General features: G+C 43.2%; 1 protein-coding gene across 2 annotated transcripts; it reads right to left on the bottom strand.

The window, feature by feature from the left end:
* Nucleotides 1-184: 184 nt before the first annotated feature.
* On the bottom strand, nt 185-27,437 carry LOC147100020 (organic solute transporter subunit beta). Of its 2 annotated transcripts, XM_085968593.1 has the most exons (6): nt 26,945-27,437; nt 21,308-21,410; nt 17,647-18,018; nt 15,718-15,858; nt 6,708-6,798; nt 185-3,413 (listed from the first exon to the last, which is right to left on the bottom strand). In XM_085968593.1, the coding sequence occupies exons 2-6, from the start codon at nt 21,363-21,365 to the stop codon at nt 3,143-3,145; spliced, it is 933 nt and encodes a 310-aa protein (XP_085824719.1). In that variant the 5' UTR covers nt 21,366-21,410; nt 26,945-27,437; the 3' UTR covers nt 185-3,142. The 2 variants fall into 2 exon arrangements, with proteins under 2 accessions (XP_085824719.1, XP_085824718.1); XM_085968592.1 differs by lacking the exon at nt 17,647-18,018 and having other exon boundaries at nt 26,945-27,332.
* Between the last annotated feature and the right edge of the window lie 407 nt (nt 27,438-27,844).

Below are 27,844 nucleotides of genomic sequence, written 5' to 3'. Positions count from 1 at the left end.
ATTAAGTCTTTAAATGCTAGCCATTGCTTGTCTACCATCATAGCTTTTAATGTAGCCTGCAACTTCCACATACCATGGCTCCAGTAAATTCCAGTATGTTTTTTTGTGTGATGTATCTAATTGGAGCTCGATAGAAACCAAAGATTCTCTTCCTGGTCCTATATAGTTCAAACAAAAGCACATCTAGCTCCATGTTGTTTTATTCAACCAAATTTGTTGGCAAAAGTTTATTTAAATTAAAAATGGTACTTTTTTTATATTGCAAACAGCAAATTCAAAGAAGAAAAAGTTGGGGGAGTATATAAAGTATCCCCTCTTTGTTAAAGTTGCTTTAAGATGGTATTGTTATGATATTGTTAATTCAGTCCGTCATTTCCCCTCATACGATGGGCCTGCCATCTTAGGTGCATCCCAGAGTGAGACCCCTGATTTCTGTGACAAGGTCGGCCTGGAGGCTGAGCTCGAAACTATTAATAAAAGCGGAGTACATGGTGTTACCTATCCAATACCAAAACATTCTGGCGTAAGTACTTCTCGGTTGGCCGGCAGGCTGGTCTGAAGGGTCAGTTGCCACAGACTGGAATGGAGCTTCTGCGGGATATTCAGAGGCTGCCCCATAAAGCACATCACTGGAGTGACGCAGGATGCAGGCAAAGACTGAAAATAGCAGGTTTCCATGGCGGGAGATATACGTGACTAAATTGACATAATTTCCAAACATAGCAAAATAACAGAAAATATTTTCCTCTACACGTAAAGTTATAGAAACACTTTTTTCCCCACTAATCTGACACAAGCTTACTAAAAAAAATTCTTTAACTTTATGCACAGAGCAAAATATACCGCCCACCTTTGATATTTTTGAATCTGGGGAGACGAGGAGTACTTTGTGCTAAAACTTCTCCTTCAGACTTTCCTTTTCCATTAACTAAAGTTATTTATATTGTTGGATAATGTTCTAATATTAAGTCTGTATGCATCGTTACACCATCCGCCAATCATGTACCAGTGAGAAGATATAATGGGCTGGACCTTGCTGGAACCTTGTGGTACAGGGCATTGGGTAGACTTTTTTCTGCACCCTTCAGTTCAAAGATTTTTTGCACCATAACTTGCTGGAAGTGCGAGCTGATAACAGCTCAGCGAGGGCAACCGGGCACCTGGGACCTTAGTAAGCATGGGACCAACAGCATATCTCCTTCACCAATGACTGAGAATCCTTCATGAAGGATTGAGAATTAAACAGAGGAACAACTGAGAAGGAGGGTGAATTTGAATCAAATCAGGTATAGAAAGAGAAATAATGAGAGGAAAATAAAGATTGGTTTAAGAGAGAAGAGAGCCAGAAAGGAAAAGAAAGAAAAAAATTAATTTAAAGGTTGACATTTTTAAAATCTCTGAACAATAACATGCAGGAATGAGATTGAACAATTTAAATTGTTCCCATTCTGGGCTGGAGAGGTTGATTGGCATTGTATTAACAAGTAACACATCGTTAAAAGGTACTTAAATTCTTAATTACCAGATTTAACTTTCTGTGGCGAGTTCAAAGGGCAATTAATGTGCAAATCCAGCAAGTTCTTTAAAATAACAGGGAGGCCAAGGGCGAGATGCCGCTTGTGCAAAGCCAACAGTGGAGCGGCGTAATTCAACCAACAAATTCTGGAGATTCTCAACTCACAGCATATCTCTTAACCCCTTGAATTTGCTAGACGATTTGCACATTAATAACATTGTGCGTCATTGACATGCCATTATTTTTCCAACAAGATCCGGCCCAGTATCAGTATTGGCCACCCAGAGATAGACAGGCCATGCAGTGACAGGCAGGCTGGAGCAGGCATGCTCGTTAATACAGCCCAGACACAGATAATCTGGGAACAACCTGTTAATGGAGCCAGGTACAAGGAAGCCACAGCCCCAGGCCTGATGGAGCAGCACAGCCAGAATGGAAATATGTTGTTAATGCAGGCTGGTTACAAACCAGGAAACATCCTTGTAAATGCTGCAGACTGTTTAAACAGATGTCCTATTGGTGATGTTTTTTACACTGTAAAAATAAACCACTTAGGGCAAAAAGGATAATCTCCCTTCTCTATGTGCGACAAGTCGGCGCAAATGGGTTAATGGTCTCCATATGAAACATGTCTAGATTTATTACATAGTATTTACAGCACAGAAACAGGCTATTCGGCCAAACTGATCTATATTAGCATTTAAGCGCCACACGCGCCTCCTCCCACTGCTCTTCATCTAACCCCATCAGCATATCCATCGAGTCCCTTCTCCCTCATGTGCTTAGCTAGCTTCCCTTTAAATGCACCTATACTATTCACCTCAACCACTCCCTGTGGTAGCGAGTTCCACATTCTCACCACTCTCTGGGTAAAGACGTTTCTCCTGAATTCACTATTGGATTTATTAGTGACTATCTTATACTTATGGCCTCTAGTTCTGGTCTCCTCAACAAGTGGAAACATCTTCTCTACGTCTACCTTATCAAACCCCCTCAGGATTTTAATGTGTGGTCTAACCAAGGTTCGATACAAGTTTAACATCACTTTTCAGCTTTTCAATCTTATCCCTCTAGAATTAAACCCCAGTGTTTTCGTTATGGCCTTATTAACCTGCATCACTACTTTTAGTGGTTTGTGTATCTGTACTCCTAGATCCCATTTAGATACTTATTTTCCAAGCAGTACATGGCCTCCTTATTCTTCCTACCAAAATGTAACACCTCACACATATCTACTGTACATTGAAATTCATTTGTCAATGACATGCCCATTCTGCCAGTTTATTAGTGTCCTCTTGTACTTGGTTGCAGTCTCCCTCGGTATTAACTACACCCTCCAATTTGGTGTCGTCCGCAAATTTTGAAAATGTGTATCCGATTCTCAAGTTCAAACCGTTTATGTAAGTTGTGAACAACAGTGGTCCCAGCTTTGATCCATGTGGAACACCACTTCCCACTTTTTGCCAGTCTGAGTAGCTACCCTAACCCCAACTCTCTGTTTTCTATTCTGTAGCCAGTTTGCTATCCATTTGTCCTTTTATCTACTAAAACTATTTTACAAAAATCATTTTTTTTAAGCTTAAAGAGTAATTCTCTAAGTCGACAACAGTCCTGTAACTTGGGGTTCTACACATCATCTTCATTTGCGTCCATGAAAAGGGAGCTTATATTTCCATCCTTCCATTCGATCACGATCTCTCCAGGTTTGGGTGAGGCTTTTGGAGATGAACTCGGCGGCACCTGTTTCATGGAAATGTAGGCCGGTTTGGTCTGTAACATCTGGTCTGTCTCTGCAGAGTTGTCTTCAGCTGCATACTGTATCATTGTCTTCTGCATGGACTCTTTCTCTGTTGCATTCTTGTCATTTGCTTCATTCAGTGCCTTAATCTTTTGCTTCCTATAATAGCAAAAGGATAAGAGAGACCAGTGAGTATTGGCCAAGTACATAAAACAAGAATGAGAAAAGCCCTTCAAGCTTATTCTCTTCAGGTCCAATGTAAACAGTTTTCATCTCTCTCTGTATTGCCAACTGAATCAGATATCTCTCCAGTTTCCGTTTACACAACGCTTATCCCTAGCATCAAACGATTGAGTTACAAGAAATGTCAGATGAAGCTGGGGCTCTTTAGCCTTGACAGGAGGCGACCGAGAAGGCAGCTTATAGAGGTATACAACATGGTAAATGACATAGAGGTTAATCTGGGGCACCACTTCAGGTTATGCCAGTATACTCGGTCAAGGAGGCATAGGTTAAACTGGTGAAAGGAAAGTTTAGGACAAGTGTCTGGAAGAACTTCTTCACACAAAGGAGTGATTGACACTTGGACTGCTCTTTCAGGGAGGGCAGTGAAAGTAAAAAACTTAGACTCATTCAAGAGTCCGTTAAAGGACATGATGGGAAGGAGCAAGGTTTTTTATATTCTGACTGGACGAGCCAAGATGGTCCAAATGCCCTCCCTCATCCATACCCATCTGCCTCAACTGAGTCAGCATCCACTTTACTGGATGACAATTTATTTAGTCCTCAAGTCATGCTAGGCTTTTAATTGTCATTGCCTGGTTTTCCTTTCCCTTTTCCACACAAAATACTTAAATCCACCTTATTGAGTCCCTTCATTATTTTGCAAACTGAGATATTGTTCATACCATCCTTTTTTCCAATAAAAATCAATTTAACGTCTTTAGCTTATCACTCACACTTAGAACCTATAGCCACTTCCATGAATTCTTTTTAATACTTTGAGGTCACATTGCCTGCTCCGTATAACTGCCAGCCTTTCCCTCATTTTTCCACCAATGACGACTTGCATTTGTAGAACACTTTAAATGTAGAAAAACATCCCAAGGCGCTTCACAGAGGCGCACTTTTAAAAAAAGGACTCCGAGACAAAGGAGGTATTAGGAGAGGTGACCAAAGATTTGGTCAAAGAGATAGGTTTTAAGGAGGGTCTTAGAGGAGGAGGTGGAAGTAGAGAGGCAGAGGGGTTTAGGGAAGGAATTCCAGAGCGTGGGGCCTAGATGACTGAAGGCACTGCTGCGAATAGTGAGGCGAGCAAAGGGAAAGATGCCCAAGAGGCCAGAGTTAGAGGAACAGAGAGTTTGTAGGGGGTTTAGGGCTGGAGAAGGTTACAGAGATAGGGAGGGCCAAAGCCACGAAAGAATTTAAACACAAGGATGAGAATTTTAAATTGGAGGCTTGGGAGACAAGGAGCCAATGTAGGTGAACAAGGACAGGGGTGATGGGTGAGTGGGACTTGGTGTGGAATAGGACACGGGGAGCAGAGTCTCGGGCGAGCTAAAGTTTGCAGAGGATAGGAAGCCATCCAGCAGAGCATTGGAATAGTCGGGTATGGCATAAATGAGAGTTTCAGTGGCAGATCTGCTGAGGCAGGGGTGAAAGCGGGCGATGTTATGGAGCTGGAAGTAGGCAGTCTTGGTGATGGGGAGTATATGGGGTTGGAAGCTCAGCTCCAGATTGAATAGAATGCTGGAATGACGAATCGTCTGGTTCAGCCTCAGTTAGTGGCTGGAGGAGGAGGTCTGACGCTTCCTTCAATTCTGTCTGCCATTGCTGGAGGAGGCCACAGCCTCACTCAATGCAATTCAGATCAGGAGCCGAGCAGAGCACAATTTTAAATGGTGTCAAACCCGACATGACCGTGCCACAGCATCACTTACTTATTAAAGAAATATTTTGCGTACTGTACTATGAACACGATAACTAATCTCTTTACTATAACAACCCACAATTACAAATTACTCTCAACAATTTTTTTTCTTTTCAACCCTGACAACCTTTGTAGCATCTATTGTTTTGGTTTGATGCATTTTCTAATCTTGCTCCTTCTCCATGTCCTTAAAAATTTATTAAAACAGGTGTATCTTTTGTTTATGCTTTTTAACTTTCCTTTAAAGATTTATGTCTAGATTTTGATAAACATTTTTATACAGATGGGGGGAAATCAATAAACAGGACAGTTTACTGGTCATCTTCTTTCGTATGGTCATAGCAAAGCAAATCAAATGTCACTATCTAAGTCAGATATCCAGGCCAAAGGTTCCGGTGTAACAGCGTGGGTATCTTGTAGGCTGCCTGCGAATTTCCTCTGAGGGCAGTGCTCAATGATGTGCTCCAGGGTCTGATTAGGAGCTCCACAGTCGCATGATGGGGATGCTTTAATCTTCCATCTATGGAGAAGGTGGCAGCATCGACCATGACCAGTTCTGAGGCGGTTGATGGTTGTCCACTGTTTGCGAGGAAGGTTTGATCCTTCAGGTTGTACTGTGGGGTCAACCATAAGGAATCCATTCCGTATGTCACAGTTCTTCCAAGCATTTCGCCATCGGTCATCAAGGCTGAGGGGAGAAATGGCCTTCTAGATTTGAGACGGGTTGGTGGTAGGTTGTTCAAGTCGGCCTGGATCGGCATGTCTTTGCTGGTGTAGCGATTGTATTCTCTGGAGACTGCATATTCGCGGTGTAGGTATGGTGGTGCGATGTTTGCAAGCATGGACAGCCAAGGTGTTGGTGTCGATAAAAGCGTACTGGTGATAATTCTCATAGTATCACTCAGCTGGACATCAATGGATTTGACATGCGGACTCAATAGCCATGCCGGAGAGCAGTACTCCGCTGTAGAGCACACCAGGGCGAGTGCTGCTGTACGGAGGGTTTGAGCGTCTGCTCCCCATGTGGATCCGGTGAGTTTCTGGATCAAGTTGACCCTACTCTTTAGTTTCTTCCCAAGGTTCTAGAGATGTGTCTATATGACAGGGAACGATCAAGCGGGACTCCTAAATAGGAGGGGATTTTGGCTTGGTTTATCTCTGTGCCGCAGAAGGAGACTTTCAAAGCTTGGTTTGCTTGATGGGTGTTGAGGTGGAATGTCGAGGCGACGGTCTTTTGCGGGTTTGGCCGAAGCCGCCATGGGCCTCTATCCTCTGTAAATCACTGGTTAGGGTCTCTTTGGCAATGGATAGATTCATGTTTTGGTGAACCTGCTTAATAGAACCTCATGACATTGAACCCGAGTGTTCCAGCGTAAAAGAAGATTATTCACAATGTACAACCTTCAGAATGAACATGACCTTTCAGCAATAAATGTATTTTACTGCAGAAAACAGAAATGTGTGGAAAGTTTTACAAAGTATCAATCAATACACTTGGGTGATAACAGCAAGATCTGACTTACTTGTTTGCCCTAGAGCTTAATGCCAGAATGAGGAATCCCAGGAACAGTGCCAGGAATGCAAGCACTAATATAGAATAGTTCCAGTTAGTGGCTGTAAGAGAAAGAGGAATTTCAATCAAATTATACAAGCATGGCTGGTAACCTGCTCAATGAAATCACCATTTGTTGCATGTGGTACCCGGAGACGAAGCAATCCCTAAAGCCTGACTAGCAGACATTTCTAGCCATAGGTCTTTAGTACAATGCCCTGGCTGGAGAGTCTAGAGCTAGGGGTCACAGTCTCAGGATAAGGGCGTCGGCCATTCAGGACTGAGATGAGGAGAAATTTCTTCACTCAGAGGGTGGTGAATCTTTGGAATTCTCTACCCCAGAGGGCTGTGGATGCTCAGTCGTTGAGTATATTCAAGACAGAGATCGATAGATTTTTGGACACTAAGGAAATCAAGGGATATGAGGATAGGGCAGGAAAGTGGAGTTGTGGTAGATCGGCCATAATCTTATTGAACGGTGGAACAGGCTCGAGGGGCCATATGGCCTACACCTGCTCCTATTTCTTATGTTCTTATGCCCACATGGCCAAGCACTGCCAATTCTGCTCAGTAAATGGTTACTGATATTCCTAAAGAACAGTCCAAGCTGGGTATCCCTCAAACATTCCTTTCCTGGTTTGTGAGAAAACATCTGGCCTGCATTTAACAGCTCTCCACAATGCACTGAGATCAGGATACAGGAGCAGGCGTAGGCCATATAGCCCCTCGAGCCTGTTCCACCATTCAATAAGATCATGGCCGATCTACCACAACTCCACTTTCCCGCCCTATCCCCATATCCCTCGATTCCCTTAGTGTCCAAAAATCTATCGATCTCGGGTGGAAATTGTGGGCACAAACTGGTGTCTCTAGACCCGAAGGCATTTTGTAGTGCATTTCCAAGATACTGCACGATCACACAATCCTTTAAAACACTGTTGATTAATACTGCACCATAAACCACATCAGGATCTTGACAGTACAAATAAAAGGAAAACTGCAAATGTTGGAAATATTTTGTAGGCCTGCCAGCATCTGAAGAGAGGAAAAATAAGTTAACATCTTGGGTGTGGACCGGTCATCAGAGCTTGAAGGTAAGAGAGATCCTTAGTAGGACTGAACTAAATGAAGAGGAGAGAACAGATGGAAGAGAAGGGTTAGGAATACTAACTCCAGCCTCAGAGAATCGATTGGAAAGGCTACAAACAGGTTTCTTTTTAAACTTGACGGAGGTGAAAACAGGATGATATACAGGCATTAAAGGAACAAAAGGGCATGAAAATAGCCAAGTAAAGTGGTTACAATGCATGGAAAGAAACAACAACAAAACCCTTTCTGTTCCCTTCCATCTCCCCAACCCTCCCCATCTTGTTCATCCCATTGAGAGACTCACTTACCTTCCAGGTTCTAGTTCTGATGAGGGTGCTACCCCCAAAAGATTAACCTGTCCCCTCTCTGTTAGGTGCGGAGGAACTTGCTGTGAATTTCCAACATTATCAGAACCCTGAAATCCTATAGATTTTGCAGAGACCCATGCACCATAGCCCCACATTCTCAGTAATAGTGACAACAGCCGGCAGTGGAAGTATTTGAAAGCTAGAAAATAAGCGGTTTGTGTCAGATGGTGGCTCAGTTGGTAGCATTCTTGTCTCGAGTCAGATGCTTGTGGGTTCAAGTCCCACTCCAGAGCCTGGAGCACAAGAATCTAAGCTGACACTCCAGTACGCTGAGGGAGTGTTGCACTGTTGGAGGTGCCGTCTTTCGGATGAGATGTTAAACTGAGGCCCCCTCTGCTCTCTCTCACATGGACATAAAAGATCCCGCGGCACTATTTTGAAGAAGAGCTGGGGAGTTATCCCCGGTGTCCTGGCCAATATTTATCCTTCAATCAACATAACAAAAACAGATTATCTGGTCATTATCACATTGCTGGTTGTGAGAGCTTGCTGTGTGCAAATTGGCTGCCGGGTTTCCTACATTACAACAGTGACTACACTTCCAAATTACTTCATTGGCTGTAAAGCGCTTTGGGACATCCAGTGGTTGTGAAAGGCGCTATAGAAATGCAAGTCTTTCTTTCTTTTCAGAAAAAGATTCATGGTCCAACAAACCTCTTATTTTGGTTGAGTTCCATAAGAACATAAGAAATAGGATCAGGAGTAGGCCATTCACCAGCCTTATCGCCATATCCCTTGATGCCCTTACTAGTCAGAAATCTATCGACTTCTGTTTTGAATATACCCAATGACCGAGCCTCCACAGCCCTCTGAGAGAATTCCAAAGATTCACCACCCTCTGTGTGAAGAAATTTCTTCTCATCTCAGTCCTGAATGGCCTACCCTTTATCCTGAGGCTGTGGCCCCTGGTTCTAGACTCCCCAGCCAAGGGAAACATTCTCCCTGCACCCACCCTATCAAGCCCTGTAATCATTTTGTATGCTTCAATTAGATCCCCTCTCATTCTTCTGATGGCTTGCTGCACCTGCACATTCACTTTCAGTGACTCATGTACAAGGACACCCAGGTTCCTTTGAGCATCTGCATTCCCCAATCTTTCACCATTTAGGAAATACTCTGCCTTTCTGTTTTTTCTACTAAAGTGGATAACTTCACATTTATCCACATTATATTTCATCTGCCATGTTCTCGCCCACTCACTGAGCCTGTCGAGATCCCCTTGAAGCCTCTTCACATCCTCTTCACAACTGACACTGCCACCTAGCTTTGTATCATCAGCAAATTTGGAAATGTTACATTTAGTCCCCTCATCCAAATCATTGATATAGATTGTGAATAGCTGGGGCCCAAGCACCGATCTTTGCGGTACCCCACTAGTCACAGCCTGCCATCCTGAAAAAGACCCATTTATCCCTACTCTTTGTTTTCTGTCTGTTAACTAATTCTCAATCCATGCTAGTATATTACCCCCAATTCCATGTGTCCTAATTTTGTTCACCAACCTCTTGTGTGGGACCTTATCTAAGGCCTTCTGAAAAATCGAGATACAGCACATCTACCGGTTCCCCTTTGTCTACTCCACCAGTTACATCCTCAAAGAACTCCAATTGGTTTGTCAAACAGGATTTCCCTTTCATAAATCCATGTTGACTCTGCCCAATCTTACTATTAGTTTCTAAGTGCCCAGTTATTGCATCCTTTATAATAGATTCCAGCATTTTCCCAACTACTGATGTGAGGCTAACAGGTCTGTAGTTCCCCGTTTTCTCTCTCCCTCCTTTCTTAAAATAACGGGGTTACATTTGCTATCCTCCAATCTGCAGGAACCATTCCAGAATCTATAGAATCCGTTCGAGAATCTATAGAATTTTGGAAGATGACAAACAATGCGTCCACTATCCCAATGGCCACCTCTTTCAAAATCCTAGGATGTAGGTCATCCAGTCCCTGGGTTTTATCGACTTTTAGTCCCATTAATTTTGCTAGTACTTTTTTTTTACTAATAATAATTTCTTTAAGTTCCTCATTCTCGCCACACCCTTGGTTTTCTCGTATTTCTGGGAGGTTTTTTGTGTCTTCCTCCGTAAAGATGGATAGATGGATAGGCAATGGCAAACATTCAAAGACCGAATGGATGAACTACAGAATTTGTTCATCCCAGTTTGGCATAAAAATAAAACAAATAAGGTGACTCAACCATGGCTAACAAGGGAAATTAGGGATAGCATAAGAACCAAGGAGAGGACCTATACATTGGCCAGAAAAAGCAATAATCCTGAGGATTGGGAGCAGTTTAGGATTCAACAAAGGAGGACAAAGGGATTAATTAAGAAGGGGAAAATAGAATATGAGAGTAAGCTTGCAGGGAACATAAAAACTGACTGTAAAAGCTTTTATAGATATGTGAAGAGAAAAAGATTGGTGAAGTCAAGCGTAGGTCCCTTGCAGTCAGAATCAGGGGAATTTATAAGGGGGAACAAAGAAATGGCAGACCAACTAAATACATATTTTGGTTCTGTCTTCACAAAGGAGGACACGAATAACCTCCCAGAGATGCCGGGGAACATAGGGTCTGATGAAAGGGTGGAACTGAAAGAAATCAGTATTTGTAGGGAAATGGTGTTAGGAAAATTGATGGGACTGAAGGCCGATAAATCCCCAGGGCCTGATAATCTACATCCCAGGGTACTTAAGGAAAGCCTGACATCAGTAGTGGGGAAAATGCTAGAGTCCATTATAAAAGATGTAATAGCAGAGCACTTGGGAAACAGTGACGGGATCGGACAAAGTCAACATGGATTTACAAAAGGTAAATCGTGCTTGACTAATCTACTGGAATTTTTTGAGAATGTAACTGGTAAAATAGATAAGGGAGAACCAGTGGATGTGGTGTATTTGGACTTTCAGAAGGCTTTCGATAAGGTCCCGCATAAGAGATTAGCATGCAAAATTAAGGCACATGGGATTGGGGGCAAGGTATTGACTTGGATAGAGAACTGGTTGGCGGATAGAAAGCAAAGAGTTGGAATAAACGGGTCATTTTCCGAGTGGCAGGCAGTGGCTAGTGGGGTACCGCAAGGATCGGTCCTAGGACCCCAGCTGTTCACAATATATATTAATGATCTGGACGAGGGAATTGGATGTAATATCTCCAAATTTGCAGACGACACAAACCTGGGTGGGAGGGTATGCTGTGAGGAGGATGTCGTGAAACTCCAGTACGATTTGGACAGGTTGGGTGATTGGGCAAAAACATGGCAAATGCACTATAATGTGGATAAATGTGAGGTTATCCACTTTGGTGGCAAAAACAGGAAGGCAGATTATTATTTGAATGGCAATAGATTGGGAGAAGGGGAAGTGCAAAGAGACCTGGGTGTTCTTGTGCACCAGTCGCTGAAGGTAAGCATGCAGGTGCAGCAGGCGGTCAAGAAGGCAAATGGTATGTTGGCCTTTGTAGCAAGAGGGTTCGAGTACAGGAACAAGGATGTCTTGCTGCAATTGTACAGGGCCTTGGTGAGACCGCACCTTGAGTATTGTGTGCAGTTTTGGTCGCCTTATCTGAGGAAGGATGTTCTTGCCATGGAAGGAGTGCAGCGAAGATTCACCAGGCTGATACCTGGGATGGCAGGAATGACGTACGAGGAGAGATTGTGTCGACTGGGCTTATACTCACTGGAGTTTAGAAGATTGAGAGGGGATCTCATCGAAACCTATAAAATTCTGTCAGGCCTGGACAGACTAGATGCAGGAAGGATGTTTCCAATGGCCAGGGAGTCCAGAACCAGGGGTCATAGTCTAAGGATAAGGGGTAAGCCATTTAGGACTGATATGAGGAGGAATTTCTTCACCCAGAGAGCGGTGAACCTGTGAAATTCTCTGCCACAGAGGGCGGTGGAGGCCAGTTCATTAAATATATTCAAGAAGGAGTTGGATATATTTCTTAAGGCTAAAGGGATCAAGGGATATGGGGAGAAGGCAGGGACAGGGTACTGAATTTGGATGATCAGCCATGATCCCATTGAATGGCGGAGCAGGCTCGAGGGGCCGAATGGCCTATTCCTGCTTCTATCTTCTATGTTTCTATGTTTCTATGTAAGACAGAAACAAAGTATTTATTTAGTTTCTCAGCCATTTCCTCATTCCCCATTATAAATTCTCCCGTCTCTGGCTGTAAAGGACCTACATTTACCTTCACTAGTCTTTTCCTTTTCACATACCTATAGAAGCTTTTACAATCCGTTTTTATATTTTTTGCCAGTTTGTGCTCTTATTCCATTTTCCCTTTCTATATTAATGTCTTGGTCCCCCTTTGCTGATTTCTAAAAAAAAATCCCAATCCTCAGGCTGACTGCTTTTTCTGGCAACCTTATAAGCTTCCTCCTTTGACTTAATACTAGCTTTAATTTCTTTTGTTAGCCATGGTTGGATCACTTATCTTTTGGGTTTTTATGCCCTAGAGGAATATATGTTTGTTGCAAATTATGCATTATTTCCTTGAATGTTAACCATTGTATGTCCACCTTCATACCTTTTAGTGTAGTCTCCCAATCTACCATGGCCAACTTGTCCCTCATAGCCTTGTAGTTTCCTCTGTTTAGATTGAAGACCTTAGTTTCAGATTGGACTACATCACTCTCAAACTTAATGTAAAATTCAATCAGATTGTGGTCACTTGTCCCTAAAGGCCCCTTTACCACAAGATTACTGATTAGCCCTTTCTCATTACACAGTACCAGATCCAGAATAGCTTGTTCCCTGGCTGGTTCCTCCACATACTGATTCAGGAAACCATCTCGCATGCATTCCAAGAATTCGTCCTCCACACCATTAGTGGTAATTTGATTTGCCCAGTCAATATGTAGATTAAAGTCCCCCATGATTACTGTATTGCCCTTGTTACATGCACTTCTAATTTCTTGATTGATACTGTGCGCTACATTACCATTACTGTTTGGTGGCCTATACACAACTCCCACTAATGTTTTCCACACTTTGCTGTTTCTTAGCTCCACCCAAACTGATTCCAGTTCTACATCACGATCTGCCGAGCCAAGATCTTTTATCTCTACCATACTGATCTCATCCCTTAGTAACAGCACAACGCCACCTCCTTTTCCTTTTTGTCTGTCCTTCCTAAATGTTGAGTACCCTGGAACATTCAGTTCCCAGCTTTGGTTACCCTGCAACCATGTCTCTGTAATGGCAATTACATCATACCCATTTATTTCTATTTATGCCATTAATTCATCCACCTTGTTGCGAATGCTACGTGCATTTAGATAAAGTGCCTTCAACTTTAACTTCAACTGAGTTCTGATGAAGGGTCCCAGACCTGAAACGTTAACTCTGTTTCTCTCTCCACGGATGCTGCCTGGCCTGCTGAGTTTTTCCTGCGTTTTCTGTTGCCTTCAACTTTGCCTGTTTAATATTTTTCTGCACTTTGACCCTCTTTACTGCTGGCCTTTGTTTCTGCTCCCTACTAGTTTTGCTGACTACTGTTCTAATTTTCAATTCCAGCTTTGTTTCTCTCCGTTCTGGGCCCACACTTAGGTTCCCAGCCCCCTGACAAACTAGCTACTACAGTAGTATAGTGATTATGTTACTGGACTAGTAATACAGAGGCCTGTATTAGTAATCCAGGGAAAATAAATTCAAATCCCAGCATAGCAGTTTGAGAACTTGAATTAGGTTTAAAAATAAAATCTGGAAATAAAAAACTGGTATCAGTAAAATTGATCTTGAAGCTGTCAGACGGTTGTAAAAACCCAACTGGTTCACTGATGTCCTTTAGGGAAGGAAACATGCCGTCCTTACCCAGTGCAGCCTATATGTGACGCCAGTCACACACCAATGTGATTGACTCTTAACTGCCCTCTGAAGTGACCTAGCCAGCAGAACCACCACCAACCGCCTTCTCAGGGCAGCTAGGGATGGGCAATAAATACTGCCCTTGCAAGCGACACCCTAATCCCCGGAATGAATAAAAGAAAATTTCCACAATCCCTTCTCTCCCGAGATGCCTCATTTACTATTTGCTTCAATGGCCTTCCTAGGTAACTTTAGTAACCTTAGTAAAGCCATCCTGATTGACTACTCTTATTCCTAACTTTTTAAATTATAACTTTTAACATACATACCCCCATTTCTCTCATCTTTCATAGCTTATAGCCTTTAACTAACACTTCCACACATAAAATAATTTCGTGTCAAACAGCTCATCTTCCAAAGAATTGACATTTCACTCACAAATGGATGTGTTTTGCTGATGCCAACTATGAATATGTCATCAGTAAGTAGCAGGCAGACTGAAGAATTCCGCAGTAAATATCCCCGGATGGTGCTCTGGAGCAACGCCCTCGCTAAGCTGCGGGGCCGCGCAGCGGTCTGGAGGTCCCGCGCAGGCCGCTCACCGGCTTTACAATGGGAATAGCTGCGCATGCGCGACAAACTGAATGGGCCGCGCAGCCGGTTAAAGGGCCGGCGCACCCAAAACACAGTTACAGGGAACATTGCTCTGGAGCCGAGATTCACTTTATAAAATAGCATTGATTATACATCAAGGAAACCTCATTAAGCCTACTTAAAGAACTGAACAACAACTTGCAATCAGCAGCCAGAGTACAGTCGACTTTTGGCCAGGGATAACAAGAAAAAAGTGGAATTTGAAAGTTAAAAAAGAACGGAAATGCTGGAAATATATGAAGAGAATAGACAGGTTAACGATTCTGATGAGGGGTCTCCACTTAAAAAGTTAACCCTGCTTTCCTCTTGCAGATGTTAACTTGTCGGCTGTGTATTTCCTGCCCATTGCGTTTTCATTTTTAGCAGTCTCCCATCAGCCTGACGGACATGCCCACGGAAGACCGGCCAATCACATCCACTCTCGTGAAAGGATGCTCTGTTGCGGCAGAGAACCTGTTCATTGCAAGAAGTGTTGGTTAAACGTTGATGGGGGGGGAGAGACATGATGATGGGCAGGGGGTTACTGTGCGTGGAACCATTCTCCATTATGGAGTTGACTCCTTCTGGAGAGGGAGAGAGAAGGGAGGAAATAGGTGAGAAAAGGAAGGGGGCAAATGAACCCTTCATTTTAAATAGCAGGGAAGGTTGGCTGGGTCCGCGGACACCAAAGCTTAACCAACATTCAGATACCCGAGTGGAGTTCTGTGCTCGTGTCTAAGCACTTGTGTACAGAGATCCATTTTCACTGGGCGGAGAAGTGACATGAAGCCAATGGTATTACTTAGATCTGCCGGCCCCGGGTCGCTCTCAGCTGCTGCCATTCTCAGACCAGTTACCTGCAGTATAATGACAGATCTGAATGGCTTAGTTTTAGAAACTGTAGATCTAATCAGGGTAATTTACTGGAAAAATAAAACTCCCCTCCAGGAACATTCCTCCTTTAAATTTTCAAGTGACCTTGAAAAGGTCTGAGCCACCAAACTTTGGCCAGTCGATACAATCCTACGCTTTTTATTCAAATGACACATTAAAAAGAGAAAAATCAAGTACAACACGTACGGTCCTCTATCGCATAAGAGATCTGTTTTGCTGTGGTAGTTTCTTCCTCTTGCGTCCTGTTCTGACTCCCATCGCTGATGGCCCTTTCTTCAAATTTCACTGATAACATTTGAGCATTTGCTAATGTTATCAGTGGGTTTTCTGTTCAGTGAAATGTGAAATTAGAAAATATTCATAAGGGTGTTATCTTTATACAGAATCTAAAATCCACAACCCCACCCATTGCAAATTAGTTTCAACTCTACATCATCTGTGGTTCAGTAAGTAGCATTCTTGCGTCTGAGTCAGAAGGTCGTGGGTTCAAGTCCCATCAAAATCTAGGCTGACACTCCAGTGCAGTACTGAGGGAGCGCTGCACTGCTGGAGGTGCCGTCTTTTGGATGAGATGTTAATCTGAGGCCTCCACTGCTCTCTCAGGTGGATATAAAAGATCCCACGGCATTATTTCAAAGAAGAGCGGGGGAATTATCCCCGGTGTCCTGGCCAATATTTATCCCTCAATCAACCGCACTAAAATAGATTACCTGGTCATTAAAATAGATTACCTGGTCATTATCACATGGCTGTTTGTGGGAGCTTGCTGTGCGCAATTGGCTGCTGTGTTTCCTACATTACAACAGTGACTACACTTTAAAAGTACTTCATTGGTTGTAAAGTGCTTTGGGATGTCCTGAAAGGGGCTATATAAATGCAAGTCTTTCTTTTTTTACAACTACCCAGACCTGAATGGTTCAGTTGATCAATATACCATCCAGAGTGGAACTCAGCTATACAGAGCAACCCCAGGTTCAATTCCCAGCCTGTGTTGAGTGGCGTTATTATTGGCCTCAGTAACTCTAGGCTAGCAATCGGAAGAGAGAAGAAGAATCATAATCCAGTGACTCTCCTAGTATGCGGGGTGGTGTGGGGGGGGAGCGGTCACAATTAGCATTGGCCTTCCCTGCTCAGGAACCTTGGATGAGAACACAATTGGATGCTCCCCATGGTAAATAACAGGCTGACATTCACTGTCCAAGCTCACACATTAAAAGTGGTCACTCGGGCGAGGTACCAGGGACTGTCTGCCTGTGGAGCCACACAGCAGCAGGAATCAACAACTTTAGAAGCAGAGGGGGGCGGTGGGTGTAGAAAAGGAGATGCAAATAGAAGGGAAAAATCAGCGTGGATCTGGCAGATGTCCTATCCTTTGCTCGCAAGTCACTTTATAACCACGGCAAGTGCTTTCAATGTTTAGAATCACAGCTAAGAAGCACCACATTTGCAACCTGTGCGTTATCGGCTTAGAATTCAGGCTTCAGTTTCACCTGTTGGAGCAACGGTCTTGCTGCAGGTTCTTGGTTCTTGCTGGATTCTTAAAACTGTTGAGATGAAAGAGCTCTGTGAGCATGTGACCAACTGCCTGAGGGGTAGAACTCAAGTCAATATTTTGTTACCAAGGATAACCAGACGATTCGCAAACACGCCCATTGTGCCGGACACTGTTTAAGCAGCTGAAGGAGCAGTAGGAAGAGCTCTAATGAATTGTCTATTATAACTCAAAGCAGCCTTCTACTCTAATATCAGTCGGTATGTTATAACTGGATTTTGTAAATATATTGGATTAGTGACTTTTAGCCTGTCAAATCTCTGCTTTTCAGATCATAAGGGATACAATCTGCTCAGAGAATCCATTGAATTAGAGATTGGTACCAAAGAACCTAAAGCTGTAACAAATATTACAATCTTATCATTTTCAGCACAGCACAAGGTCAAACAGTTAAATCACATTTTTCATCACCCACGATCATTTGATCCCAATTTTCACCTAATGCAACAAAAAGTTGATCAATCAGCTGTTATGCAGGTTGGGTCTGAAAGAACCGTAAAAAATGAAAGATTTGAATTCCCTTGCTGTGTAGCTCACGGTCCGTTCTGCTTTCTCCTTCTTACCCTGAAATGGCTTCTCGCAAATGTTTGTATCGTTTGTTGACCTCCACTTGGAATTTTTCTTTCTTTCTTTGGAAATGAACACCGTGCTCCCGCTACTGGTCAGATACCCAAACATCGCCACATGGACAAATCGGTGTTTGGTGCAGATCCACATTTGACTCGTCACATTTTCACAAGCTGCAGTCTGAACAATGAGAGTCTCATCCGCAGAAAGACATCCTTTGGTCCCTTGATTGAAAAGCCAGTTTTGTTTCCACACCCAGTCTTGAAGCTGCGAGTCAGGGTTGCATCTGTCTGTCAGCACCCGATTACTTTCCAAAGAGGCTTCCAAGCATTGGTTGCCAGAACTCTTTATTATAAAAACTTCCACCCCTGTAAATATTCAGTACAAGCATAAAAAAAATTATAATCTTTATGATGTAAACTCCCCTCCAAGTCACACACCATCCTGACTTGGAAGCATATCGCTGTTCCTTCATCGTCACTGGGTCAAAATCCTGGAAACCCCCTATGTAACAGCACTGTGCGAGTACCTTCACCACACGGACTGCAGCATTTCAAGAAGGCGGTTCACCACCATCTTCTCGAGGGCAACTAGAGATGGGCAATAAATGCTGGCCTTGCCAGCGAGGCATACATCACACAAATACAAAAAAACTGCACATCACTTGGGTTTGGAAAAGTAACTGCGCATGATTATTTCCTTCAACACAGTAGCATAAGTCTAAATGATTCCCTTCTCTCTTCAGAAACATTAGTGTTAATCCAGCCCATGACATCCTAGCCTAGAATTCCACTCCTTCTTGGGATAGAATTCTGGCATTGGAACAGTGGAGGAACCAGAAGATGGGGGAAGAACCCAGTTCCGAGGGTTTTTCACCCCCACTGCAAATTTTAAGGGAGGGATCTGGGTTCCCGTGAAGGTCATGTGGTTCTTTATTTACAATATCCATTACTGTAAAACACTTGCACACTAAAAGGAGGTGCTTGCCTCCATTTTGAGAGCATCTTCCACATGGTGGAATAATGAGGCAGTAGGTCATATGAGGGAATCAAGAGAAGATGGTATCAAAACAAAAATCCCACAAGTATTTCCTACTTGATTGCTCACCCTTTAAAAAATGATTATGAAATTATTACAAATAAATTGTAGACTTTTACAAATACATTTAAAATATACTTTGTGTCAAAATTGATCCTTCATAGCTGCTTAAACTATTCTTGTTTTGGGCCAATAGACTAAAAGGGGCTCAGTGTATTGGCGCTTCAACATACTATGCCATAGAGTGGTAGGAACAGAGGTTTACACCTGCCATCCTCATGCATTGAGTTACCTATCTAAGCAGCATCATTACCTCACATCACCAAGCACAAGCCAGGCATTGCCCCAGGAATATCAGAAGGGCATTTAACCCAACCTACTTCAGTACCTCTGAAGAGCCACTTGCAGAGCAGCACTGGTGAAGGCCTGGGACAAGGTTATCTGCTTATTTATCGGCCGGGATTGTGTGAGAGACATGGGGCATCAATAGAAAGAGAAGGTTTGGTGGCAACACCCATTGGAGCGCCAACACACAATGCCAGCAGTGGTGGATTGTGGGTTTGGTTGCCTGTCCTGCGGAGTTCCCAATCTTACTGCACGCAGTGGAGGCAAGCACTTCCCAATAGAGAGGATGAACAGTTATCATCGGGACGGCTCTATACACCTCTTGGATGACAGCAGAGCAGCAATGGCAAAGACCTGAAAGCAGATTGGGGGGAGAGATTGGGGATGGGCGGGGTGGGGAAATCATTTAGAAGGCAATTTTTTTTCCCCCAGGATTAAAATGAAAAGGAGGAATATGATAAAATAGGAGGAGGGGAAACATTTTAAATACGGAGGTTCACTTTCCAAAAAAAAAAAACATTTTTTCAAAGACTAACCAACATCAGAGGCTGAGCCCACAGGTCAGTAAAAGCTCCTCGTTAGAGAGGCTGCTGAACGCTTTATCTGTTATCTTAGGGTGTGGTTATACTATCATTTTGCCTTGACGCAAAGCAGTTTCCAGTGCGAACTGGTGTGAAAAGTAACAGTTGAATTCATGACTGAGGTCCTGCTCTGACATCCCAGTATACTAAATTCAAGCAGCGCATGGCTTCCCCTCCCCCTCAAGGAGCCTATCTCACACTCCGAGCTTACACCGGCTGATGTAAAAATTCCAACCCGCTGCAACATCTGGCAGGCCGGCTCGATCACCTGGGCAGTTTTAAAATTTTGTGTGGATTCTCTTCAATGGCGGGATAAAGCGGGCACTCCCGCCCATGTTTTGCTAGCATTAAAAATGAGCCACTGAGCAATGGAGCTCTGTGCATGTGTTAGAGACAGAGGTCAATTTGCAGTATAACAAAGGTTCGCTTATTGTGCAATGGAGCCAGCAGATTTCAGTCTCAGAACAGTAACTGAAGTACAACTGCAGCATGGATTTCTAAGGCATTTATGAACATAAGTAGTTAGATACTGGATTACTAACCCGACTTTGATTGGACAAATGTTAATGATTTGTCACAGTATGAAGTGGGTGGTTACATTGGGCTCTCGTTCCTCTTTTGTGACAACAATAAAACAAAGTCAAATATGTTTACAACTGTACAGGATATTGGTGAGACCACACCTCAAGTACTGCGTACAGTTTCGGTCTCCTTATTTAAGGAAGGATATACTCGCATTGGAGGCAGTTCAGAGACGATTCACTAGGTTAATTCTAGAGATGAGGGGCTTGACTTATGAGGAAAGGTTGAGCAGGCTGGGCCTATACTCATTGGAATTTAGAAGAACGGGAGGTGACCTTATTGAAACATATAAGATACTGAGGGGGCTCGACAAGGTAGACGCAGAGAGGATGTTTCCCCTCATGGGGAAATCTAGAACGCGGGGACACAGTTTTAGAATAAAGGGTCGCCCTTTTAGAACTGAGATGAGGAGGAATTTCTTCTCTCAGAGGATCATAAATCTGTGGAATTCTCTGCCCCAGAGAGCCGTGGAGGCTGGGTCATTAAATACATTTAAGGTGGAGATAGACAGCTTTTTGCAAGATAAGGGAGTGAAGGGTTATGGGGAGCGGGCAGGGAAGTGGCTTTGAGCCCAAGATCAGCCATGATCTTAGTGAATGGTGGAGCAGGCTCGAGGGGCCAAGTGGTCTATTCCTGCTCCTATTTCTTATGTTATTATGTTTAAAGGTGGATTGGCATAACTCCTTTGTGGCAAATAGCCACCACATCCCTGCCTCTCTGGAATTCTCTCCCCAAATCACTTTGTCTTGCTACCTCTCTCACTGTCCTCAAAAGCTTTCTAAAAAGGGAATTGAATACATACTTGAAAAGAAAAAAATTGCAGGGCTATGGGGAAAGAGTGGTGGGTGTGGGATTAATTGGATAGCTCTTTCAAAGAGCTGGCACAGGTGCAATGGGCCAAATGGCTTCCTTCTGTGCTGTAAGATTCTATGGAAAAACTCATTCATCTGTCCAAGCCTTCACTCTCCCCCCCTCCAAATCCCTCCGGTTTCCACTTGTTGTCCACAAGCTTCTCCAAGATGTCATTTCCACATGAGGTAGACAATCTAGATGCAAATTGCTGTTGAATGTTTCAGAACGCTCTCCCTCTCAAGTACTCTGCAGTCTTTACCTTGCAGCAGCACACATAGAACGAGCCACCCAAAAGGGTCTCTCTTCAACCCATACATTTTTCTTCAATTGCACAGAACGTGCAAACTCCAATATATCGAGACCTACAGGAAAAAATATAAAAATGGATCTCGGTCACAGAACTCATACATATATCTCACAATCCTCCTTCTCACAACAAAGAAAGTGATTTGTTCAATCAAAGTAAGAGATGGGAATAAACCAAAGTCATAGCCTGCTGATAAACTTATTAGCCAAAGCTGTAACTTATTAAACTAATGAACCATTCCCATAATCTGTTGGTAAACTTGGTAAAACTATAATTTCTTGGTAAATAAAGTGCTAATAAAATAATTTGTTGTTAAACTAATTTACATACCAGCATCCTATACGCAGCAATGAGATGAATGACCAGTTCATCTTTTTTTTTGTGATGTAAGTTGAGGGAGAAGCGTTGGCCAAGGCACACGGACAACTCCCTCCTCTTCAAACAGTGCTATGGGTTAATGTCTGTCCAGCTTGGTTCAAAAACTTGTTCCAAGGGCAGCACCTCTGACAAGACACTACTCCTTCAGGACCGCACTGGATTGCCAGTCTAGATTATGCACTCAAGTCCTGTTATGGGACATGAAGCCACAAGTCTTTGACCCAGAGGCGAGAGTGCTACCAACTGAGCTAAATTGAATAAAATAGTACATCAGTTCTTAAGTACAATTGAATTGAGAGTCCCCATTTGGTATTAAAAATTCCCTTTCAATGATATCTATCAACCTGGCAGCTCTGAAAGCTACCCATTTATTCTATGGCACTTTTTAAATACAGGCCGGTAGGGAGAAATGCAACCATTGCTTCTACTGCCTGTTCCCTCTGCTTCTTGGCCAGCTTGCACCCTCATGGATGTGAGGAGAAACAAGGAGCGAGGGTACGAGTTCACCTTGCTTGTGGAATGTCCTTCAGATGATTCTGAGGAGCTGTGAATAGCTATTTTTGTAGCTCTACTGAAGAAAAGACTGTTTGCATCAGTCTCGTAAAGAGATTGATCAGGGAATCAACCAAACTGGTATTCCCAGGTGCAGAGTGCATGCACACTTTGCATCACCTCAAGTAGAAGTTTATTGACCTCAAGTATACTTTTTCTATAACATGGGGGTGTGAAAGGTTCAGCAACTGATTGGTTTTAACCATCAGGAAAGACTGAACATGCTGGGGCTCTTTTCTCTAGAAATGACAAGGTTGAGGGGGTGATATGATAGAGATCTTTAAAATTATGAAGGCGTTTGATAGGGTAGACATAGAGAAGATGTTTCCACTTGTGGCGATGTGGGTGGGGTGGGGGAGTCCAAAACTAGGGGTCATAAATATAAGATTGTCACTAATAAATCCAATAAGGAATTCACAAGAAACTTTTTTTTTTAACCCAGAGAGCGGTTAGAATGTCGAATTTGCTACCACTTTAGTGGTTGAGGCGACTAGCATAAATGCATTTAAGGGGAAGCTAGATAGGTACATGAGGGAGAAAGGAATAGAACGGTTCGATGAAGTAGGGCGGGAGGAGGCTCATGTGGAGCATAAACAGCAGCACAGACCAGTTGGGCCGAATGGCCTGTTTCTGTGCTGTAAATTCTATGTAACAATCTGAATTCCACAAAACTTTTGCATACATTTTGAGATAGTGAATATAATCAGTTAAGCAGGTTCTTTTTGATTTAAAACGTAGCTCATAATGGGAGGAAACTCATTATGCACGGTGGCATAGTGGTTAGCACTGTTGCCTCCCAGCGCCAGAGACCCGGGTTCGAATCCAGCCTCGGGTGACTGTCTGTGTGGAGTTTGCACATTCTCCCCGTGTTTGCATGGGTTTCCTCCGGGTGCTCCGGTTTCCTCCCACAGTCCAAAGATGTGCGGGTTAGGTTGATTGGCTATGATAAATTGACCCTTAGTGTTAGGGGGATTAAATACCTGGGGTTACGGGGATCGGGTGGGATATGTGTTGGTGTAGGGGTTACGGGGATCGGGTGGGATATGTGTCGGTGCAGGCTCGATGGGCCGAAATGGCCTCTATCTGTACTGTGGGGTTTCTGTGAAACTGGGAATTTAGACTTTTGTACAGCTAAGTATTTTACACAGTTAAGTAGTTAGTTTTAATATTTTAGTATTTAAAGATTAGTTAAGTACTGAAATATGTGCCAGTGTCACAAAACCTGCCAGTTATAACCTGTGCATTTTATATAATTAGCTAATATAATTCAATACTGGGTACAAGATTTTACAATGTTACTCATAAATCTGGTTGCAGTAAACATTTGTATTGATAATGGTTCTGAGGGACAATCTGTCCTTTGTACTCAATGGCTTGTACTAAACACTGTTACAACAAGATACTACTGTATTGTGTTTAATTATCCAGCTTCTGTGTCCATAGGAAGTAATAGGAGAAAAATCCAGATTTTAGGTTTAATGCACTAATTAACTTTTATATAACATGTGAAACACAACATAGGTTTCCTTTCAGATGCAAGAGATATACAGGGTATTGCTACAGCTCAAAGTACATCCGGATGTATTTAAAATTCACCCTTTCTGAATTGGCATCTTTTCTCCTCTTTACATGGGTTGTGTCCTTTGCAAATACTGTAACAGAGACATTTACACAAGTAGCAAGCAAAATAAATAAACGTTTTGAATCACACCCATCACGCTATAGGTGCCGCATACGCAAATTTCTATTTCACTTTAAAAACAATTAAAAGGAAAGAGAGCCAGTCATTTACTGCTGGTTTCTGCTGAACTCTAATTGACCTCGGGCTCTGCCTAAGAGCAATTAGTTTCGAACTGACTCGAGGAAAGCACAGTAATTATATCTCGTGGGCAGAGTAATTATATCTCGTGGCCTTAAAAGACGACACCAGTTAGTTACACATAGTTGCACATTAGCAGTGGGATAGTTAAATAATAAAACACCGTGCATTACTTCTCAATACTTCTGTGCTAAGAAAATAGTGTCTTCCTCAACTTATCATAAACAATACCAAGGGAGATTCACTACTTTAAAAAAAACTTCAATGTGGTGCGGCCAAAGTATGTGAAAGAATTCATATCTCATTAATATCTTTCGGACGAGACGTTAAGCCGAGGCCCCGGCTGCTCTCTCAGGTGGACGTAAAAGATCCCGCGGCCACTATTTCTAAAAAGAGCAAGGGCGTTATCCCCGGAGTCCTGGGCCAATATTAACCCCTCAATCAACATCACTAAAACAGATTATCTGCTCATTATCACATTGCTGTTTGTGGGAGCTTGCTGTGCGCAAACTGGCTGCCGCGTTTCCTACATTACAACAGTCACTACACTTCAAAAGTACTTAATTGGCTGTAAAGCGCTTTGAGACATCCGGTGCTCGTGAAAGGCGCTATATAAATGCAAGTCTTTCTTTTTTCTTTTTAAACTAGTGTCTTCTTTAAAAGCATCGACATAAGTGCAAATTGAATTATTGTGTTGTTCTCATGACACAGATCAAAGTAATAGTGGAGTGTGTTCTTATATTAGCACATTATCCATACCTCCCCATTGCATCGTTCGCTGACATACCTTTCTAATGCTATGATGTATATTCCAACAGGCAGGAAAAGGAATATGTATCAAATTCATAAAGGGCAAAGGCACTGACTCATCTATGCAAAACTAACAGGAGCAAAGTCAAAAATGTGGCCTCCAACTCCGTTGTAGCCATGAGGTTAATGACACTTGCAAAACCATCAATCCCACTGTCATGTATCCTTCAACCTGGTTCGAAAAAATTCCACTGAATCAAAGATCAGTTTTTATGACCACAGTTTTTATGGCCACATAATTATACCATTAGTCACTTTCCCTCTGATGGCAGCTTCTGCTCCCAGAGAATGTACATGAACGGAACTACAGCAAGCACGATTTTCCTGTTTTGTGATGTGGGTGTGGAGAGGTCATTACCATGGCCTGGAGGTTCCCGAGGTCCCGCTCCACTGGTGTGAGTGTGGTGGAGTGGGACTTATGCCCAGCGAAACTGGGAGAAGCTGCCCCCTGTCAGAAATTCAAGGCTCAGCTAATTTAAACAATGCTGGTGGGACAAGGAAAGGTGTCCCACCAGCAGGGATGGCAGATATTCCGGGGAGCCCAGACAATTCGGGAAGGGGACAGAGCAAGGATGCAACTTTCCTCTTTAAGTAGCGCCATGCAGTTAAAAAGCTGACCAGGCTCTTGATAAACTTAAAATGGCTGGAGTTAAAAAAGGATTTTTGGTGGCTTAGACTTCTGAATACAGTACTATCTCTCAACCAGCTAGTAGCTGTTACAGAGAACCTGCTTCCTCATATAATCATACAGCACAGGGGCACGGTGGCATAGTGGTTAGCACTGTTGCCTCACAGTGCTAGGGACCCGGGTTCAAATCTGGCCTCGGGCGACTGTCTGTATGGACTTTGCATATTCTTCCTGTGTCTGCGTGGGTGTGCTCCGGTTTCCTCCCACAGTCCAAAGATGTGTGGGTTAGGTTGATTTGGCTATGATAAATTGACCCTTAGTGTTAGGGGATTAAATACATGGGGTTACGGGGATAGGGTGGGATATGTGTAGGCTCGATGGGCCGAAATGGCCTCTATCTGCACTGTGGTGATTCTGTGCACAGAAGGAGGCCCATTGTGCCTGTGCCAGCTCTTTGAAAGAGCTCTCCAATTAGGCTCACTCCCCTGCTCTTAGCCCTGCAATTTTTTTCCTTTTCAGGTATATACCCAATTCCCTTTTGAAAGTTACTATTGAATCTGCTTCCACTGCCCATTCAGGCAGCGCGTTCCAGATCACAACAACTCGCTGCGTGAAAAAAAAAATCTCTTCATCGCCCCTCTGATTCTTTTGCCAATTATCTTAAATCTGTGTCCTCTGGTTACCAACCCTCCTGCCAGTGGAAACACAGTTTCTCCTTATTTACTCTATCAAAACCCTTCATGATTTTTAACACCTCTATTAAATTTCCCCTTAACCTTCCCTGCTTTAAGTAGAACAATCCCAGCTTCTCTAGTCTTGTCACATCTCAGAAGTCCCTCATCCCTGGTATTCATCATTCTAGTAAATCTCCTCTGCACCCTCTCCAAGGCCTTGGCATCCTTTCTGAAGTGTGGTGCTGAGAATTGGACACAATACTCCAGCTGAGGCCTAACCAGTGATTTATAAAGGTTCCTATTCTTCATAGACAATCAAGCCATGTTCTTGTACTGTATACAGAAGATTGTGGTCAACAACATCCGCCCATGTTTTGTGACGAGCACTGGGAATTGAGAGAAATCCCTAATATGTCTGGTCCCCTGTTGAGCATATTGACTATTTCAACCTATTCTGTGAATCAAAGTTAATTATTTGCCCCCCACTGTGGTGTTTGTATTGCACCGTTGCAATTAAGAGGAGGCAAGTTTCTAGCTTGCTGTGCTAGTTTTTAAATAGTCACTGAACCCATTTTGTGACCTGACATCTGACTGTGCCTCGATGTATGGAACCATGATACTGTAAATACACTAAATTTGGTACTCCTCCTCCCAACCTCCCCAAAAAACAGGACCATTGCCCAACATTTTTGTTCTTTAGATTGTAAATACTGGAGTCAAAAACATACCTTTGTTTCCTGTCGGACGGACAGTAAGTGAATCTTCAGGCTGGCGTAAAATCCAAATCTCCGAGTGCTACAGATGCTGATTTCCCCTCCTTTGGACAATTGAGGGCTGCGGGAAACTTTCTTGCAGGTTTAACTCTTCGGTTCATTTAACAAAGGAACAGCGCGGCTCCTTCGCACGGAAACAGCAGCAGCACATGGAGAATGGGAGGAGACTGAAAGTCCAAGATTAGATTTCCCACGATTGAATGTGACCGAAGATTAAAAAGTAACATGCCCTTTCACCAAGTTTAAAATAAAATATATTTATAACGATCATAAACATTGCATTGGTTTGCCAATGGCATGACTTCCGTGTGACACAATCTTCTCATTCACTGCACTCCGCCCCGCACATGCTTAAATAAACCGGTATTTCCAAATTCGACCACGTCCCACTTTCTCTGCTGAGAAACCAGCATTTTTGGTAAAACCATTCACCTGAGCAGTTCAGTTAGCGCGTTGAATTTTTTTTTTGTGTTTGTTGGCAGAGTTCCAGCTTTAAGTCGTTCTAATCTTCTTGCCCCCCAGGATCAGTACAATGTCATCATTACTTTTATTTTTACCGTGTCAATGACCCCAGCAGCAGTTTACTGAATAACCTGAATTCCTCCAGCTGCTTATCTCGTTATTACTCAACAATCAGGACATTTTTTAAATTCGTTTATGGGATCTGGGCGTCATTGGCAAGGCCAGCATTTATTGCCCATCCCTAGTTGCCCTTGAGAAGGTGGTGGTGAGCTGCCCTCTTGAACCGCTGCAGTCCGTGTGGTGAAGGTGCTCCCACAGTGCTGTTAGGGAGGGAGTTCCAGGATTTTGACCCAGCGATGATGAAGGATCGGCGATATACTTCTAAGTCAGGAT

The sequence above is a fragment of the Somniosus microcephalus genome, chromosome 27, assembly GCF_052327205.1.
Source record: "Somniosus microcephalus isolate GS21.2 chromosome 27, FLI_Smic_1.0, whole genome shotgun sequence".
NCBI classification, from domain to species: Eukaryota; Metazoa; Chordata; class Chondrichthyes; order Squaliformes; family Somniosidae; genus Somniosus; species Somniosus microcephalus.
The sequence above is the reverse complement of the archived record's forward strand: the minus strand, read 5'-3'. Positions and strand labels throughout refer to the sequence as shown.